This window comes from Grammomys surdaster, unplaced genomic scaffold, assembly GCF_004785775.1.
Source record: "Grammomys surdaster isolate TR1022 unplaced genomic scaffold, NIH_TR_1.0 62, whole genome shotgun sequence".
Lineage (NCBI taxonomy): Eukaryota > Metazoa > Chordata > Mammalia > Rodentia > Muridae > Grammomys > Grammomys surdaster.
The window spans coordinates 1161598-1180658 of NW_021604564.1; the positions used below are offsets into that span (position 1 = coordinate 1161598).

The 19061-nt window shown below is 49.9% G+C and overlaps 2 protein-coding genes across 4 annotated transcripts; one reads left to right on the plus strand and one right to left on the minus strand.

The window, feature by feature from the left end:
- Window positions 1-32: 32 nt before the first annotated feature.
- Window positions 33-10144, minus strand: Gtf2f1 (general transcription factor IIF subunit 1). 3 transcript variants are annotated; one of them, XM_028763824.1, is made up of 14 exons: window positions 10034-10144; window positions 9786-9939; window positions 9652-9690; window positions 8413-8485; window positions 6348-6541; window positions 5654-5824; window positions 3489-3673; window positions 1342-1495; window positions 1192-1253; window positions 986-1105; window positions 778-851; window positions 568-706; window positions 355-445; window positions 33-262 (listed from the first exon to the last, which is right to left on the minus strand). In XM_028763824.1, exons 4-14 carry the CDS (start codon window positions 8458-8460, stop codon window positions 58-60), a joined length of 1443 nt encoding a protein of 480 aa, XP_028619657.1. In that variant the 5' UTR covers window positions 8461-8485; window positions 9652-9690; window positions 9786-9939; window positions 10034-10144; the 3' UTR covers window positions 33-57. The 3 variants fall into 3 exon arrangements, with proteins under 3 accessions (XP_028619657.1, XP_028619650.1, XP_028619643.1); XM_028763817.1 differs by having other exon boundaries at window positions 1192-1250; window positions 9652-9698; XM_028763810.1 differs by having other exon boundaries at window positions 9652-9698.
- A 323-nt stretch (window positions 10145-10467) lies between these two features.
- Window positions 10468-18561, plus strand: LOC114612153 (adenylate kinase isoenzyme 1). The gene is made up of 3 exons (XM_028757150.1): window positions 10468-10528; window positions 11299-11498; window positions 18349-18561. The coding sequence occupies exons 1-3, from the start codon at window positions 10468-10470 to the stop codon at window positions 18559-18561; spliced, it is 474 nt and encodes a 157-aa protein (XP_028612983.1).
- The last annotated feature ends 500 nt before the right edge of the window (window positions 18562-19061 follow it).

The window sequence follows — 19061 nt, forward strand, 5'->3', positions numbered from 1 at the left end:
AGGAGAGCAGGGGTGACAGTAATGACTCGCACTCTGGGTCCCCTCACTTTACTGGCATCACTCTTTGAGGGAGAAGTGCATCTTATCACCAATCATCTTGCGCTCAGGGTTGAGGCGCTTGAGGATCTGCGCCAGCACGTTCACTGTCTGCTCGCTGCTCAGCCCCGTCTTCTTGGTCTGGAACTTCTTCAGCAGGTCCTTTGTGGTCATGGGCTTGCGGGTCAGGTAGCGGCGCACAGCGTCCTCTGTCACCTGGATGTCACTGTGGGAGGGGAAGGGAGGGACAGAGGCTGGAGTCATATAAGAGTCCCTTAGTCCAATCCTACCTATGGTCCTGCTTCAGTCTGAACGTACCCGCTGCTGGGTGTGGACTTCCCAGAGAGGCTCTGGGGACCCGTGTCCATCCGAAGACGCTTGGCTGCTGGAGTCTCACTTGTCCGCTTCCCTGGTGGAGACAGTAATGTCAGGTCCGGATGGGGCCCAGACTGGGGACACCAGGTGTGCAGAAGGATGTGGCTGTTGGCAGCTCTGTTTCTTCTCCAGAGACAGGCTTTTCTGGGCACTCACCCTGCTCCAGCTTGCTGGCTGCGGCCCGCAGAGTAGAAGAAGTGCTTGCTGCTTCTGTACTGGGAGTTCCTGGCCGACTGGTGCCCTTTGAACTTCCCCCTGATGGCTTCCGTTCCCTCTTGGGGGGTGTCTTCTTCTTCTGCAAAGATTGGGGTATGAGTCTGAAGGCTCAGACTGTCATTCCTCCTCATGGCCCCAGCTCTGACTTACCGCCATGAAGAGTGCAGAGGAGGTCTCACTGTCAATGTCGCTCTCTTCTGAGCTGTCTGAGTCATCACTGCTATCTGCATAGGACAGACATCGATCATAAGCAGAGACCCTAGACAGAGCCTACCCACCACCACCCATGAGCAGGTGGGTCCAAAGCAACAGGAGCACTCTGGCCATCATCACCCCCAGCCTTGCATGCCTCACCCACCTTTCCTGCGTTTCTTCTCTTGTGGGGTCGGAGCCTTCTTGTCTTCCTCCTCTTCCTTGTCCTCCTCGGGGGGCTTCTCCTCCTCGCTCTCCTCGCTGCTCTCACTCTGCTCGTCCACACCTGGGACACAGGACACAAGTCACAGGTGTGAGCAGCAACTGCTGAGCGCACTCCCACTCCCTGGCTGGTCCCCAGCTGGCACCTACCCTTGGGGCCATCCTCCTGCTGGGGCACTTTGGGCTTGCCCTCTGACTCATCTGGAGAGCTGCTGTAGGGCAGAGAAGGGCAGGCCATGAAGTTGGGTGACCACAGGCCTGCTTTGCCCCTGCGTCATCTCTGCCTTGCCCCTGCCTCACCTGGAGCCGTCGGACATGTAGTCTACCTCCTGGCCCTCAAAGTCCCCATCATCGCTGTCCTCAAAAGCCTCGTCATCTGAGCCCTTCTTCTTTTTCTTCTTCCTGCCTGCCTTGGTCACTGGGGCCTTCTTCTTAGCCTTGGAGGCTCTGCTGCCTGTGAAAGGAAGATACAGGAGGAGCTCAGACTAGATGAGCCTAGATCTTTGCTCACAGCTGGGCAGGGACTCCACCCAAGCCATTCCCCAACCCCTCTCACTGGGGATTCTAGGCGGGGCCATACCCATGAGCATCAATCCCATCTAGCCAGGAAATCCTGACACCCGATGCCACATGCATCATTATACTCAAGGAGTGACAGGAAAGACAGCAGGTCACATAGCATCTAAAGCCTTTATAAAAAGTATCTGAGCAGGGAGCTCGATAGGAACACGTAGCTGATTCATAGTCATCAGGAGAAAATGGAAAAGAAATCAAGGATTTTGTCCTGGTTATGTCAGCCTGACACAAGTTAGTCATCTGGGAAGAGAGAGCTTCAGTCGAGTAAACCCCTCCATAAGATCAGGCTGTAGGCAAGCCTGTAGGTTATTTTCTTAATGAGTGATTGATGTAGGAGGGCCCAGCCTGCTGTGGCTGGGGCCATCCCTGGACTGGTGGTCCTGGGTTCTAGAAGAAAACAGGCTGTGTAAGTCATGAGGAGCAAGTCAGCAAGCCACACCCTCCATGGTCTCTGCATCAGTTCTCGCCCCCAGATTCCTGCCCTGTTTGAATTCTTGCCCTGGCTTCCTTCAGTGATGGACTAAGACGCAGAAGTGGAAGCCAAATGAACCCTTTCCTCCCCACCTTGCTTTGCTCATGGTGTCTCATCCCAACAATGGTAACCCTGACTAAGACAGATCTGTAATCATTCCAAAAGTCATCGTGGTGATGGATGCTTAATTCTACAGAGAAAACACACATGGAATTACTTCTGATAGAAGCCTTGATTTGTAGTCCAGGCTTGCCCTGAATTAACTGTCCTCCTGCATCAGCTTCTTGAGTGCTGGGGTCACAGGCCTGTGCCCCCATTAGCCAGATTTCTGAGGATTCTTACAAGTTGCTGAATTGCAGTATAAATAGTACATAAATATAAGTTGCACCTCAGTCAAGGGAGGGGCAGAGGTAGAGGAGAGAGAGAGCAACCTAGGCCAGTGGCTCTCAACCTTCCTAACCTGTGACCCTTTAACACAGTTCTTCAGCCGGGCAGTGGTGGCGCACACCTTTAATCCCAGCACTTGGGAGGCAGAGGCAGGCGGATTTCTGAGTTCGAGGCCAGCCTGGTCTACAGAGTGAGTTCCAGGACAGCCAGGGCTACACAGAGAAACCTTGTCTGGGAAAAAAACAAAAACAAAAAAAACAGCTTTTCATGTTGTGGTGACCCCCTAACCATAAAGTTATTTTTGGTATTATTTGTAACTGTATTTTTGCTACTGTTATGAACTGTAATGATGCGACCCGTTACCCAAAAGGGATTCGAGGCGTGAGTTCCACTCCTGACCACACTCCCAACCTCTATGAGTGCTGTTGTGTTGTGGGGGGGTTGGAGATTCTTTGTTTGCTTTTGTTTCTTATAGACAGGGTTTCTCTGTCTATATGTGGCTTTCCTGGAACTTGCTCTGTAGACTACCTTGAATCCACCACTTTCTGCCTCTCGAGTGCTGGAATTAAAGATGTGTGCTACCACCATCTGGCTTAGCCATTCATTTTTTAAAGATAGGGTCAGAACTCTCTTGCATCAGACCCCTGAGTTCTGGGGTCACAGCAAGCACACCATGTCTTTTTATGTTATATCTTGGCAGGGAGACTGCACCCCAGGTTGAGCCAATTCTTAGAGAAAGTAGAAGTTTATCCCTCTTGTGCAACAAGTACCTCAGCCCACTGTCCTCACCCCACACCCCTAGTACTGCCATTCAGTCATCAAAACAAGCTGTACCTATGATCAGCCAGGCCCATGTGACCTGCAGCACAGCACCCTGGGAACATTTAAACAGACTGCTCCCATGGAAATCCTGTAAAGGCGCCATTCATCCTGAGTAACCTTGTGTCATGAGCTTCCCAGGTATTGTTAACTCATCTTGTCTCTGACCTAAGACCTCTGGGTCCCCACTCACCCTCTTCACCACTGGCATCGCTGGCATCAGAGGACATTTCCAGGTCATCCTCCAGGTCATGAATGCGCAGCTCACTAGGCTTCTTGCGACTGCGCTTCTCCTTCTCCTCCTCATCTTCATCCTGGTCCTGGTCCTTGAGCCGCCGCTGCTGCATGATGCTGAAGTGGTTCAGGACCTTGTTCCTCCTGCATATGGGGACAAGTGACTAAGTACTTTGTGTGGCAGAGGGTGGTGGGTAGTAGGGGGCTGCAAAGAGCTGCTTGGGCAAGGAGGACAGTGGAAGATAATGACTGGGACACTCAAATGGGCATCCCTCCTTTACAGGGACAAATGGGCATAACAGGATAACCTCATTAAGGTATGCACACTGTAAGGAGGCTAAGGCAAAAAGATCCTGCAGGGTTGTTAGCCTGCGCCACACCACATGCAACAGAAAGAGAAAGGGGCAGGGCATGCAGTCTGGGCCATTTCAGACCCCCAAATCTTGAAACAACATAGAGTGAGCCCTGAGATGGCCTTAGGCCCATTGACATTTGAGCCCCCTGGAAACCCCACATCTTAGCTCCTGCAGACTTAGGGCCTGTTCCATGCATATCCAGCCATCATATTGGTTAGCTAAATAATTTTATGTGGGTTTGGGGGGGTTTAGGAGGGGTTGGTTGGTTGGTTTTTGTTTTATTTTTTTGTGAGCTAAGATCTCTCTCTATTGTCCTAGCTGTCTTGGAAGTCACTATGAAGAGCAGGCTGGCCCTGAACTCAAGAGAAATCCTCATGCCACTGTATCCTAGAGTGCTGGGGTTAAAGGTGTGCACCACCAGGCTTGGCCCAATAAAAATTCCTTTTAAAACAGGATCTCACTGTGTGATCTTAACTGGCCTGGAACTTGGAATATACATCAACCCCCAAACTCAGAGATCCTGTTGCCTGTGCACCAAAGTAATGAGATTAAAGGCCTGTACCACTGTGTCTGGCAAGTTTTGGGGTGTTTTGAAACCAAATCTTGTATAACCGCAGCTGGCCTCAAACTTAATACAGGAGAAGATGGACTTGAACTCTTGCTTTTGCCATCTGTGTGCTAAGGTGACAGGTGTGCACATGCAGTACCCTCATGCCCCGTCCAGCAGGGCATTAAACAGGGGTCCGGGGAGGTCACCTGAAAGAGAGGATGGGGGGACACAGGCGAACGCAAGGAACAGTGGCTTGTCTATAGTCTGATCAAATCGCTGATTATGATTTTTTCACACAGGGTTATATACACAAAAAGGCAGGACATGGGGAAGGGGATGACTCAGGAGCGTAGGTGTTCAGGGGGAGCACAGATATCTTCCAGAACAGGGTAACGGCTGGGTGAAGGTTCAGGGGACAGGTCACTATGACCCCGCCTATGATTCACTTGACCTTATCTAAGTTGGTACTATCCACCAAGGCTACCCAAGGTCTATGACTATCCACAAGACCCATGACTACTTGTTCTCATCCAGGCTGGTGAATTTCCACCAAAGCTGCCAGTTTACAAGATCCTATAGCTATCTGTTTCAGTGTTTTTCCACAGAGACCCAAGACTTTGTGTTAGCAAGCTGACTTAGGCCTATTGCTGATTTTAGGTCTTCAGTGTATAAGCAGGGCCGCCCCTGACACCCCCACCCGCACCACCACAGTTAATTTATCTCAAGGATTACTTAGAGAAGGCACTGGGAGGGTCTCACTGGCATGCCTGGAATAAGACTCAGCATAGTGGAGGAGCTACTTTTGACATTTCAATCCCAGCGCCTTGAGAACCTGTACAGGTCCAGATTTGTAGGCAAGCACAGAGCAACCCCACAAACCATATAGATTCCTACAGCCCTTTCTGGACACACAGGTCCCATCCTCAGCAGTGTATAAGACATCGTACACTGTATACCCCCAGTTTCTCTATCCTAGCTTCCTTGCACCCATCTTTGTCTCTACCTCCTAGGCTAGAACTGAGGCAGCTGCCATTAGGAGGCACCTCCCTGAACCCCCAGGCTGTGCCTATCTGTGGTACCAGCCTTCCCTCAGCTCCCAGGCCAAAGACTCAAGCAAGTGAGACAGGTCTGCCCAAGCAAGTACTGAGCAGACAGCTGCCAGCTCCAGACAGACTTGCTCTAAAGGCATACACACTATAACAAACACTTTTGGCTCACCTCTCCCATTCCTCCTCGGCTTCCTCAGCAGTGAGTGTGCGGTGCCGGGCCAGCGGTGTGAAATTGTACCAGTTCTGCACAGGGAAGGCCTCAAAGGCACCATCAGCACACTGTGTGAAGATGTAGTAGGCCGTGTTTTCTGTTACCCCGCCTTTCTTTATGCCCTTGAACCTGTGGAGAGCCTAGGTTAAGTCAGGTTCCCATCCACAGGGCCTGCCTGCTCTCCATCCACCCCTCTACAGTACCCATTTGGGCTCTTCTAGCAATGACTAGAAGAGAACGGCACAGGCCACCATCTCTTTAGCCCAATCATCACCCTGCCTCTGTGTATCCTGCTCCCAGCCCATGGTATCCATGGCTACCGAGGGCCCTACACCAAGCAGGCTCCAGCTATCAGTTCATTGAATAACTATGCATAGAGCACTTGTCACTGGCTCCGTCAGACTCCACCTTCCTTGCAATGGAGTATCCTCTCCCATGGGGTCATCCCAAGTGTCAAGGCCCTACCTGCAGGTCATATGGAGGCTGCTGAGCCAAGCCAACAGTATCCAGTTAATTTACCTCCAAGATTAAACTTTGATAAGGAGGAGGTCCTGGGACCACCATCCTGTTGGGTACAAACTCGAGGAAGATGTCCCCAAAGTGTGCATGTGTGAGGACCACAGGCTGGACCGTCCCCATCAGCACCACTTACTTCCTTCCTGATTTGCCATTGACACGAAGTAGCCAAGGCTGGTCCTCAGGCCGAAACTCCTTTAGGACAATGCCGTACTTCTTCCGGCGCGCCTCCTCCCTGAGCTTGCGGTTGAATTCACTGCCTGCACCAGACTCCGGCATCTCTTCTTCCTGGTAGATCTTCTTGTTGCTCAGATCTCGCTCCAGCCGTGCCTGGAGGAGAAACAGGAATACTCTTCTGTCTGCCTGTGCCAGGCCCCATGTGCTCCAGCAGACTCCCCATGTGGCCTGAGGGCAGGGATGTGAGCACTGCTCACTCTGCCCAGGGACAGGGCTATACAGATGGTTCACTGCAAGCATGAGGATAAGGAATTCAGATACCAGCACCCACAGACAAAGCTGGGCATAGCAGTGTGAATCTGAAGCCCCAGGAGAGGTATAGACAGGAAGGGCCCTGGAACTCAAAGGTCAGCAAGCCCCAGGTTCAGTTAGATATCCTGACTCAAAACACAATGTCAAAAGGCTATGAGATAACACTTGCTGCCAAGCCTGAGGCCTGAGCTCAAGGCCCAGGACACACATGGCAGGAGATGAGAACTGACTCTTGCAAACTCGTCTCCGATTTCCAAACTCTGTATCCATCAAATTCCAACAGATGTCATCAAAATAATAAGGTGTAGAGTGACTATGGAAGACACCTAATGTCAACTCTGGCCTTGACATGCACAGCATGCCCACATGCACATGTGCAGTCCCACAGATATCACACACACACAAGACTCTGGCCACAGGGGATGTGGGACTTGACAACAACAGCAAAACAGACTAGTCCATGAGCTCACAGAGACAGGTACAGAGACTAAAGACACATAGTGACCACATGAGGAAGGTTCCTGTAGGAACCTACAGGAATGGAAATGGAGAGGAGCCTAAGGAAAAGGAGGTCCAGCGACAGGCTCAAAGTGGGATCCAGCTCAAGGGGAGGTCCCAAGACCTGACACTATTACTGAGGCTATGGCGTACACATTATGGAGAGGGTAATGTTTTAACATGGACACTTGAAAACTCCGGCCTTTAACATTTTTTTTATTCTTAGTATTATAAGAGAATCTTGTTATGTAGCTCACGCTGGCTTCAAACTAATGATCTTCCTGCCTCTACCTCCCTAGTGCTGGGATGCTAGTACCTCTGGCTGTACCCATCTTGTGTATGACTTTATCCTTTTGAGACAGGGTCTCACTGTATAGCCAGTTTACTCTGAAATTCACTATGCAGACCAGGCTGGCCTTGAAATCAGAGATCCACCGACTCTGCTGCCCAAGAACTGGCAGTAAAGGTATTTGCCACTATGGCCAGCTGGCTTCATCTTTTTTTGTTTTGTTTTGTTTTTTTGTTTTGTTTTTCGAGACAGGGTTTCTCTGTGCAGCCCTGGCTGTCCTGGAACTCAACTCTGTAGACCAGGCTGGCCTCAAACTCAGAAATCCACCTGCCTCTGCCTCCCAAGTGCTGGGATTAAAGGCGTACGCCACCACCGCCCGGCCCAGCTGGCTTCATCTTAAAAACAAAACCCCCAAACTTTTAAAATGTGTTTGTTTTTGTGGAGGTTATACATGACATGGCCTGCTTGTGAGGTCTGAGGACACACTTGAAGCCACCTCTTTGCTCACTGAGTCATCTTGCTACCCACTACTTTACTTTTTAAAGACATGGTCTATGTATCTTGGGCTTCACTATGTAGCCAGTGATGGTCCAGTGCTGGGATTACAGGTGTGTGCCACCATGCCCAGTATACATGGTGCTGGTGGTCCAACTTGGCCTCCTATATGCTAGATGAGTGCTCTATCAACTGAACCACATCCTCAGGATGCTTTTTCTTTTCCTTTCTTTTCTTTGGAGATAGGATTTATGTAGCACAGGCTGATCTGAAATACTAAGTCTTTCTGCCTCAGCCTCCAAATGGCTGGAATCACAAGTCTGCTGGGGCTACAGGAGTGGGCACCATCGTTTCAGTGATGTGATTGCTACAGTCACCAGTCTAGGTAGGATTAGGCCCCTGTCCCAGCCACCCAGAATTCCACACTTACCTGGTTCCAGGTAGCAAAGTTGACTTTATCGGCTGCATTAAAAGCCATTATATTGTATCTTTTGCCTGTGTTCCTGGAATGAGCAAGAAACTATTCAATCTATTGATTATTCATTCAACACATCTATAATTTACACCCTTGGTTGTAGGTAATTCTGGGAACTCTTATAAGACTCCAGAGCACTAGTTCTCAGCCGTTCAAAAGCTACGACCCTCTAATAAAGTTCCTCATGCTGTGCTGACCCAACCAGAACATTATTTTTGTTGTTAGTTCGTAACTGTCAACTTGCTACTGTTATGAATCATGATGTAACTATCTGTGTTTTCTGATGGTCTTGGGCGCCTCACAGGTTGAGAACCACTGCTCCCATTTCTCATCCAACCCCATCAGATAAAGATCCATGGGCACCAGGCACTCTCACAGAACATATATATATACACACAGAAAAAACATTCATACACAAAGATAACAATAAATAAATCTTTAAGAAAAAAAGGAACCGCGGGGCAGTGGTGGCGCACGCCTTTAATCCCAGCACTTGGGAGGCAGAGGCAGGCGGGTTTCTGAGTTCGAGGCCAGCCTGGTCTACAGAGTGAGTTCCAGGACAGCCAGAACTACACAGAGAAACCCTGTCTCGAAAAACCAAAGAGAGAGAGAAAACAAAAAGGAACCAAAGGTGTAGAGGACCCCTATGTAGAAAGAAGGGCAGGCAGGCATGGGTCTTAATGGGTCTTAGTGGGTTCAAAGCCAGCCTGGTCAAACCACCTAGACTACACAGTAAGAATCTTGTCTTCAAAATAAACAAAAAATAAAAGGGGGCTGGGTGTGGCTCAGTGGTGGAGTGATAGCCCTAGCACATACCCACATAAGATAAAGTTGAAAGTTGAGGGTCATGGCACTTGGCACAGAAAACAGGATGCATACCACCTGAAACCAGTTTGGGATTTTGTTTTATTTTGAGACAAGACTTCACTATGTAGCCTTGGCTGGCCTGGAACTCACTATAAAGACCTGGCTGACTGTGAACTCATAGAAATTCTCTTGCTTCTGTTTCCCAAGCGCTGAGATTAAAGGCAGCCACCATGTCTGGCCTGACCAGTCGGAAACAGGACAAAGTCACCGACCCTGACATTAACTACCAAGGTGTAACTGTTATTGTGTCTTGGACCGAGCAGGAGGGCCAGCGTGGCAGGGGCACACAGGGCTGAGGTTCTGGAGTGTGGATGGACGGGGACTTACTTGGGGACTCGGACGACGTACTCGGTGACATTCTGGCTGCTGGAGCCCTGCAAGAGAGCAGGGGGTCTGTAAGGCGAGGAGAGGGCGCGGGGTCTGTTCTGTGACACGTCTATTCCCACCTCATTCATACTCACTAGAGCCGCCATGGCCGTTGCTCAAGCTGCTTCCGGTCGGCCTGACTGGATGATCTTCGTTGTGTCCCTCGGGCCAAGGAAAGCACCTTTCTTGGCTGTCACGTTAGTGTGATCCTGTGCTTTGGATTTCCAAACCCTTAAGTCTCCGAGAACGCTGGAAGAGAAAAAGAGACCTAACTCTCTGCGCATGCGTCACAGCCTGACCCGGAAGTAGAACTGCCACACCGAGACGAGAACTACCGCTGTACCTAGCTAGTCTAACGCTTCTCCAGCTTCTGAAAGAAATAAAGCCGCCTTCTGCGAGCGTTCTCTGGTAGAACAGGGATAATTTAATCACGTGTGGTAACGTCCGTCGTGACATCACGACGCAAGTATCGTGGAGCATCCTGGGTAGAGTGGGAATGGAGTTTTCTGGTGCACGGGTACTCCGTACTCTTGCGCAAGCGTAAATGTGTCCGAGAAGCCGGAGCGGAGGCCGAGTTGCCATGGCAACCGCGGCTCGCTCTGTGGGGTGGCTTCCGCGGCTTTTCTGGGGCGCGTCTGAGATTCCGTTTTCTCTGTACCCTGGAATCTGGGGATCCCGAGGATCTTGCAAAATGAGTCCCTTGTGACGTAGAGCCGAGCCGGGGGGTCGGTGCAGGGTGGAGACCGGGCCCCAGCGTACTCCGGCATTGCGGGCGGGATGGGTCTGTGCGAGTCCACGCTGCCCCAGGTGGGCAGAGCTTTGAGGCCCCAGGAGAAGGGTAACGACGTGGGGTCGTTGGTTTACATGGGGCAACGGAAAGGGGAGGTGGGCAGGTATCCCCACCACCTGGGTGTGCACACCAACCCTTGCACGTCAGGAACGCATCTGCGCATGCTCCCACCCCACCATTGGTTGATACCTTTGGACTATAACTTGAGTAGAGGGGCCAGTGTCGGAAATGGAAAGTACAATTCTTGGGAGAGGAATCAGAGAAAGGGGGCCTGTGGGATGCAAAAGAGTTGGTTAAGCAGACGGGCAAGGGAGACACAGACATTGAACCTGAGAGGGATGAGATAGGCTGATTCCATGACAGGCTTTACAGAACCATAAACAACTGACTCCACAGATGTGTCTAGTAGCTGAGACATTCATTTCTTCACTTTTGGGGAGTGCATCTTGAGTTACAGAGGCTGGCTAGGAAGACCAAAGCGAGTTGAAAGGGACAAAGTACCATGGCTGACTGTGGAGGAGAGGAAAGGGCAGAGAAGCTTTATCCCAACTCAGGGGTTGTGTGACTAGAGGCACAAGCAGGTAGGATAGAAAGGACCACATGGTGGGTGGGGCAGGGTGCTACTGGGTGAGTTTGAGGGCCTTCCTCTTTCACTTTCTGTAAAATGGGGTGATGGAGTCACTAAGGCATTTCATGGAAGTCTGTGCAAATGGCCTGTGGCCTGCTCAGGAAACTCCCAACAGAGGGATCCTTCAGTTTGAGGCCAGGATCTCTTGTAGACTCATTCTGGTACCCGCTCTCTTTCCTGAACACCATAGATATTCTGAGGTATCCCCTGATCATCTTTGTGGTGGGGGGGCCTGGCTGCGGGAAAGGGACCCAGTGCAGAAACATGGCTATGAAATACGGCTTAAACCACGTGGAGCTGGGCCAGCTGCTGCGGGAGGAGGCTCAGAGAAACACTCAGAGGGGCCGGCAGATCCGGGACATCATGCAGCAGGGACTCCTGGTACCCACGGTGAGAGTTCACAGGAAATGGGAGCACGCACACCAGCATCTCCTGGGCCAGCCCACTGCCTTGCTGCGCTAACACTATTCTTATCTGACAATGCTATGACGATGTAAGAGTTAAGGACACTGGCTGCTCCTGCCCAGAACCTGGGTGTGTTACCCAGCATGCAAATGACAGCTCACAACTATCTGTTAACTTGATTTCCAGGGTTCCTGGCATTCTCTTCTGGCCTCTGAGGGCTCTGTACACACTCACACATGCATACAGACATACATGTAAGCAAACACTCATACAAATAAGACTTAAAAAAAAGCCACTGGCCTAGCATGCTCAAAGTCCTGGGTCCCATCCCCAGCACTGCAGAAAATGGGTGCATCCTTGACTATACAGACAGTGCAGTCCATGCTAGGCACCAGAGATGGCACAGTTGGCGAAGACACTTTGCAGCCAAGCCTCACAGCCTGAATTCAGTCTCTGAGCTGACTCCTGTGAATGACACATGCACCATCCTTTCCCAAGTAGGTAAATAATAAAGAGATCTAATAACTTTTTTTTGATCTAATAAACTTATAAGAGTCTAGCCTGGCCAGGCAGTGGTGACACACATCTTTGATCTCAGCAGTTGGGAAAGCAGAGGCAGGAGGATTTCTGCGAGTTTGAGGCCAGTCTGGTCTACAAAGAGAGTTCAAGGATAGCCAGGGCCACACAGAAACCCTGTCTTAAACTACCCCTCCCTCACAAAAAAAAAAAATTTCTAGCATGGGATTTGTCAGGGGCTATATCAGGTATGGGAGAGGAGGATGACAAAGAAGGAAGGGAGGAAAGGAGGGAGGGAAAAAGAAAGCCAGATGAAGTGGCAAACACCTGTCATCCTCAGACCTGAAAGGCTGAGGCAGGAGGATGGGAAATTTGAGGTCAGCCTGGGTTACATAGACCCTAAGTAAATTACTTAAATCACTACTATACCCACAATCTGCACACCCACATATTCAATGGACCCTACTGAGAAGGTCCAGGAAGCAAATTGCTGAGCAGGGACACACTTCATCTCCTACAGAGCAAAGTATAGTTTATCTAGAATTAGAGTGATGGTGTGTCAGGTAATATAAGCTGTCTGATAGAGTCGTAGAATATCTGATGGACATAGTGGGGCAAGCCTGTTGCTCAGGAAGATGGAGGCAAGAAGATGGAAAGTTCAGTTCAAGGTGACTGGATTTGGTGGCACACTTTTCATCCCAACACCGGGGAGGCAGAAGCAAGAGGATATCTGAGTTTAAGGACAGTATAAGTTTCCCATGAGCCTAGCTATGTGAGACTCTGTCTCTAAAACAAAGTATGAGGAGTCTGAGTGCCTAGTTCAGAGAGCGAGGGTTTGCCTAGCATTTTGTGAGGCCTTGGGCTCAGTATATGATGTATAGGGGTAGAGGAAAGAAAAAGCGCCAAGCACTCAGGAGACAGATACAGGGGAGTCTCTGAATTCAGGGCCAGCTTGGGCTACATGCCTAGTTGCTGGAGAGGTGGCTCAGCTGTTACAGAGACTTAACTGCACTGTAGACCTGGGTTCAGCTCTCAGGCGGCTCACAACGGCCTGTAAATCCAGCTCCCGGGACTTATATCTTTGGCCTCTAGGGCATCTGCATGCACCTGAATGTATCTACACACAGACATACACACAATCAGAAATAACTTCAAATTATTTTTAAAAGATGCAAGCAGAGAGGAAGCCAGTGATTAGGATGCTGGGTCCTGTTTCCTGTCTTACAGGAGGAAACTGAATGACCTTCATAGCCCCTGGCCGTTTTGGAGGGGCGGATCCTGAGTCCATGCCCTTTCCTTCCCAGGGTCTCATTCTGGACATGGTCAGTGACAACTTGTTGTCTTATCCAAAGAGCCGCGGCTTCCTCATCGATGGCTTCCCCAGAGAGCTGAAACAGGCCAAAGAGTTTGAGCGGATTGTGAGTGACCTGATTCCCCAGAGCTAGAGTGCCCTTCAGGGTGTGTGCTACCTGAGTGGAGGTTTCAGACCACCCTTTCCCTACTCTCCATAAACCCTAGTGGATGGATATGGGAGGACCTGAGGCTGGGAGATAGGACCTTCCTTCCTCTCCTGATTCCCACCCCCCCATCTCCCAATTCCTTCAGATTTCATGTAGCCTAGGCTGGTCTCAAACTTCTTAATATAGGAGAGGCTGACCTTGAACTCCTACTCTATTTGCCTTCATCTCTGGGGTGCTGAGATGGCAGGGCTATGCCGCCACACCTGGTTTATATGCTGAGGATGGAAGCCAGGGCTTCAGACATGCTGGGCGAGCCCTCTGCCTACCGTGTTCTGCCCAGCCTGCACATGCGATTTCTTTTCTGCATTAGTAATGGTCAGAAGCTGAGCATGAAGGTACATGCCTGTCACCCCAGCACTGGGATCCTGTGAGGCAGGAGGATTGTGATTTCTGGGCCAGCCTGTGCTACATTTGGAATTCAGCTGGGAATTCCATAAAAAGACCCTGTTTCAAACAATACAAGGCCCACATGCTGGCCGCCACACCCAGAAACACATGCATGAAGAGATTGGGATGCTGACGGTGCAAACCTATAAAAGATTACGGAGGGTGGATTCTCCATGCAGAGTGCTGCCAGTGGGCGCAGGAAGCATTCACACTGCTGTCGCCATGAGGATGTACAGGACCCATGTTACCAAGCCAGTAGGGTTTATGGGAAGCTGAGAGCTGTGTTCCAGGAGCTGCCTCCCAACCCCCACCTTGCTTAAATATTGGTCACAATTTCTTAAAATGTGAAACTGTATAACCCAAAGGGAACTGTGATCTGGGAGTCAAAGTGGAGCAGTAGCCTCAGTTCCCAGAGTGCTTCATGTAGCCCAGGCTAGCCTCCCTCTCTTAAGTATCAAGCCAGGCGGTGGTGGCGCACGCCTTTAATCCCAGCACTTGGGAGGCAGAGGCAGGTGGATTTCTGAATTTGAGGCCAGCCTGGTCTACAGAGTGAGTTCCAGGACAGCCAGGGCTGCACAGAGAAACCCTGTCTCAAAAAAACAAAAAACAAAAAAAAGTATCTAAGGATGACCTTGAGCTGAGAATGTTCCTGCCTCCACCTCCCTGGTGCTGGGATAATAGAAGGGAGAGAGCACTGTCCAGCTGGCTTCTTTCTGTTTCATGCTGTTTCTGGAGACAGTGTCTCTTTATGTAGCCAGGCTGGCCTGGAAGTCCTTGCAGCCCTCCTGAATGCTAAGAACACAGGCACACATCACCACAGCAGGCTGGACAGGTGACAGTTAACTTCTTGCTTTGTTTGTTTGTTATTTTTGAAGATTTTATTTATTTAATGTGTGTGGGTACACTGTTGCTGTCCTCAGACACCCCAGAGGGCAGTGGATCCCATTACAGATGGTTGTGGGCCACCGTGTGGTTGAGAATTGAACTCAGGACCTAATTAACCACTGAAACATCTCTCCAGCCCCAATTCCTTCCTTTTTGATATTTTACTTTATATACGTGTTTTGCATATACATATATATATACACACACACATACATACATATATACATACATATATATGTATCACAGATATGCCTTGTGCCCTTTAAGGTCTAGGTGTGAACATGGCATCAGATCCCCTGGAACTGGACTTGGGATGGTTGTGAGCAATCATGTATATGCTGGGAATGAAATCTAGGTCCTCTCCATGAACAAGTACTCTATCCCCAAGCCATGCAGCCGCCCTAACTATGCACTGTACGTGGGCACATGGATGCCCTCTATGATACCCACACAGAAACTTTTTTTTTTTTTGTGATGGGATTTCTTTGTGTAGCCCTGGCTCTAGAACTGATTCTGTAGACCAGGCTGGGCTCAAACTCATAGATCACCCACCTCTGCCTTCTAATACTGGCATTAAAGGTATGTGCCACCACTGCCTGGCTGCTTTTTGGGTTTTTAAGTGAGAGTCTCGGGGTGCGTGGTTCAGGGATGCAGTCATGGACACTCTGCTTTCTTAGGTTGTGAGATGCATAGGGATAGTCTGTCCTTGGCTCATAAAGCAGCCCCATATCCAAACATGTAATGAAGCTCAGACTTAAAGCAGTGGGTGGGGACTCTGGAGTTCACAACAGGTAATGGGGCTTGTATCCAAGCCTGAGGACATGAGTGTGAGTCCTGAACTCACATGCTGGAAGGAGAGAACTGACACCTGCAAGGTGTTCTCTACCTCCACACATGCACTAACATGTCATAACATGTGTGTGACATGGACAGAGTAAATACATGTAAGTAAATATATTTAGGGAAGAAATTTGCACCTATACTGAACATATACAAACTTGCTTTGACAATAAGCACTGTGGCTATATTGTCAGGTGCTCTGAGTCATCTACAAGCAAAGTGTAGAGGGTGTGGGCAGCTTTGGACAGCTATAGACCCAGTGTCAAGTGGCTTCTCTTATCGAGGGTATCTGAACAATGTGGACAAGTAACTAGTGGTTGTAAGGAAATACCCGTCTGCCAGCATGGTCTCCATTCTGTGAGCAAGTGTACAGGGCAAGCATCTTTATATAAAACAAGGCTGGACATGGTAGCATCTGCCTTTAGTCCCAGCATTCAGGAGGCAGAGGTAGGTGGATCTCTTTGACTTTAAGACCAGCCTGGTCCACAAAGTTCTAGGACAGCTAGAGCTCCAGAGAACACTCCTGGTCTCAAAAATAAGATAAAAGGGCGAAAGAGGAAGGGAGGAAGGAAGGAAGTAGCTGGAAAAATGGCTTAGTAAAGAGCACTCAATGATCTTCCAGAAGACCTGAGTTCAGTTTCCAGCACCCACTTACGTAGCCTCACGGGCACCCCCTGCTTTTGGTCTCTGTGGGCACCAGCACACACCTATACATATAGTTTTTTAAAAAAAAAAATCTTAAAAAAGGATGAAGGGAGACCAGCAGGTAAAAGTGCTTGCTACTAAGCCTGACACCTCCCCCCAACCCCCGAGTTCTGCCCCTGGGATCTACGTAAAGACGGAAGAGAGCAGGCTTCCACAAAGCTGTCCTCTAACGTTGAGACATGCCTCCCTTCCTTCCAATAATAATAAAAGAAAAAGGATGAAATACCAGAATCATACATGCAGGTGCCACAACTGTCAGAGGGCCAGGCAGCAGGTGACTTTCGCTGCCTATAGGGAGAGGCCATTGGATGGGGAGTGGGAGAGAGAACCTTCAGGTTCTACACCACTGCAAATCAAGCCTCAGGTTGGATGAGACTAGGCTCAGAGGACAGAGATTCACCTCCCATGTTTGAAGCCCTTGGCTCCGTCCATTCCCAGGGCTTAGAAGTGTAGAAGTGAAACCCCATTTGTGTCAGCTCAAGGCTGTGTGGTAAGGGACTTTGGTGGTGTCCCTGACCCCATTAGAAGCAAGAAACCAAACATAGTGGTGCATACTCTTTACCCCAGCACTGAAACTGGGGAGGTGAATCCCTGATTAGGGATTCAGGGTCATCCTGGGCTTCATGAGTCCTTGTCCTAAAAAGAGCTGGATAAAGGCAGCACATACATGGTTAATCCACCATGGTTAATTCCCAGCACCTGGGAAACAGAGGCAGGTGGATCTCTGAGTTCCAGGCCTGCCTGGTCTACATGAACAGTTTCTGGGTGTATAGTGAGACCCTATTCAAAAAAGGGAAAAGGGGGGATAAAGAAAAGGATTTATGCTATCAGCACACGGGACGCTGAGGCAGGAGGAATGTTTGAGGCTAGATTTGGGTATAAAATGATCTTGTCTCGGCCGGGCGGTGGTGGCGCATGCCTTTAATCCCAGCACTTGTGAGGCAGAGGCAGGCGGATTTCTGAGTTCGAGAGTTTGAGAGTTTGAGGCTATCCTGGTCTACAGAGTGAGTTCCAGGACAGCCAGGGCTACACAGAGAAACCCTGTCTCGAAAAACCAACCAACCAACCAACCAACCAACCAACCAACCAACCAACCAACCAAACAAACAAACAAACAAAAAAGATCTGGTCTCTAAATAAATAATAGTAAATAAGTAAAACAGAAAAGAACATATCCAGTGTGGCTGTGCACACCTGTAACTCCAGTATCTGCCATTAAGAGGTAGGAGGATCAGGAGTTCCATGACAGCTAGGGTGATATGAGATCCTGTCTCAAAAAGTTAAGAGTAGAGGATATGGCTAGGTCAGCAAAGTGCTAACCCTGCACGTGTGGGAGCCTGAATTCCATCCCCAGAGTCACATAGAAAGCTGGGTGTGGTGTATATGCTTGATCTGAGCTCTTGAATGGGGGAGACAGGAGGATTCCTGGAGCTTACTGGTCAGCCAGCCTAGTCTACCTGTAGTTTCAGGCCAGTGAGAGACCCTGTCTGTCTCAAAACTAGGCTGCAGGCTGGGGAGATGGCTCAGCAGTCAAGAGCATCTATTGTGCCAGACATGGTGGCATTCACCTTCAATTCAAGCACTGAGGAGGAGGAGGAGGCAGGCAGGTCTCTGCAAGTTCAAGGCACTGTCTCAAAAACACGCAAACAATAGAAATAGCTCCATAGACCAGGCTGGGCTTCGAACTCAGATCTTCCTGCCTCACCTCCAGAGTGCTGGGATTAAAGGCGTGAACCAACTATTCTTGACTCAAAAGTGTTTAAGAGTGTATACTGCTGTTTGCAGGACTTGGGAGTTCAGTTCTTAGCTTCTGTGTAGGCAGCTCACTACCACCACTACTCCAGCCCCTAGGGACCTGATGTCCTCTTCTGGCCTCCATGAACGTACGCAGTTTACAAAATAGAACAGAGGCCTGATGTCTCCCCAGCCTCACGACCTCTTGGGAAGACTCTCTCCTCAGGGTTCTCTTGGTTGCTGCCTAGGTGGGCAGGGCCCCCAACATAGTCATAGTGTTTGACTGCTCCATGGAGACCATGGTGCGCAGAGTGCTGCGTCGAGGACGGGTGGAACACCGAGCAGACGACTCCGAGCGGGCCATCCGCAAGCGCCTCGAGACGCACTACACCCTATGTGAGCCCGTCCTGACCTTTTACCAGCAAAAGAACCTTCTGCGATATGTGGGTACCCAGAAGTGAGCCCCAAGCCCCATTTAGCGAGCTTGGGATTTGTAACTCTGTCCAGTAAGAAATGAGGGGATGGGGGAATTCCATCTCCTTTAGGCTGCATAGGCTGAGGCCTCGAGTAGCTCAGGCTGGCCTTGAACTCATGTAATCCTCTTACCTCAGTCTCCTGAACTCTAGGATGACAGGTGTGAATGTTAGGGTCCCCAACTGCCACCTGTATAGCTGGGATACCCTGGAACTGCTCCCACACATCTGGCTTAGCACATGCTAGGGTGGTTAGTGTCAATAGAAGATAAGGGACTTTGGTGGTGTCCTCCTCCCTGTGGGAAACAAGCATGGGAGACTGTGTATTCTGATCCTTGGACCCACGGGGTTTCCATGGCTCACTCCTACCCCATCCCCAAAACCCACTGTCAAAGGACATGGGATGGCACTAAATATAACAAACCTGCCTGTATCAGGGGTCGCCTGGAGGGATGGAGCATACATAGCTCTTGCCATGGGCTGCATCG

Coding starts and splice junctions, on each gene's coding strand:
- Gtf2f1 (XM_028763810.1), bottom strand. Junction 1,106..1,191: donor GCAGGAGGATGGCCCCAAGG/GTAGGTGCCAGC, acceptor CCTGTGTCCCAG/GTGTGGACGAGCAGAGTGAG. Junction 446..567: donor AGCCAGCAAGCTGGAGCAGG/GTGAGTGCCCAG, acceptor TGTCTCCACCAG/GGAAGCGGACAAGTGAGACT.
- LOC114612153 (XM_028757150.1), top strand. CDS start 10,468: ATGGGTCTGTGCGAGTCCACGCTGCCCCAGGTGGGCAGAGCTTTGAGG. Junction 10,529..11,298: donor TTTGAGGCCCCAGGAGAAGG/GTAACGACGTGG, acceptor TGAACACCATAG/ATATTCTGAGGTATCCCCTG. Junction 11,499..18,348: donor AGGGACTCCTGGTACCCACG/GTGAGAGTTCAC, acceptor GTTGCTGCCTAG/GTGGGCAGGGCCCCCAACAT.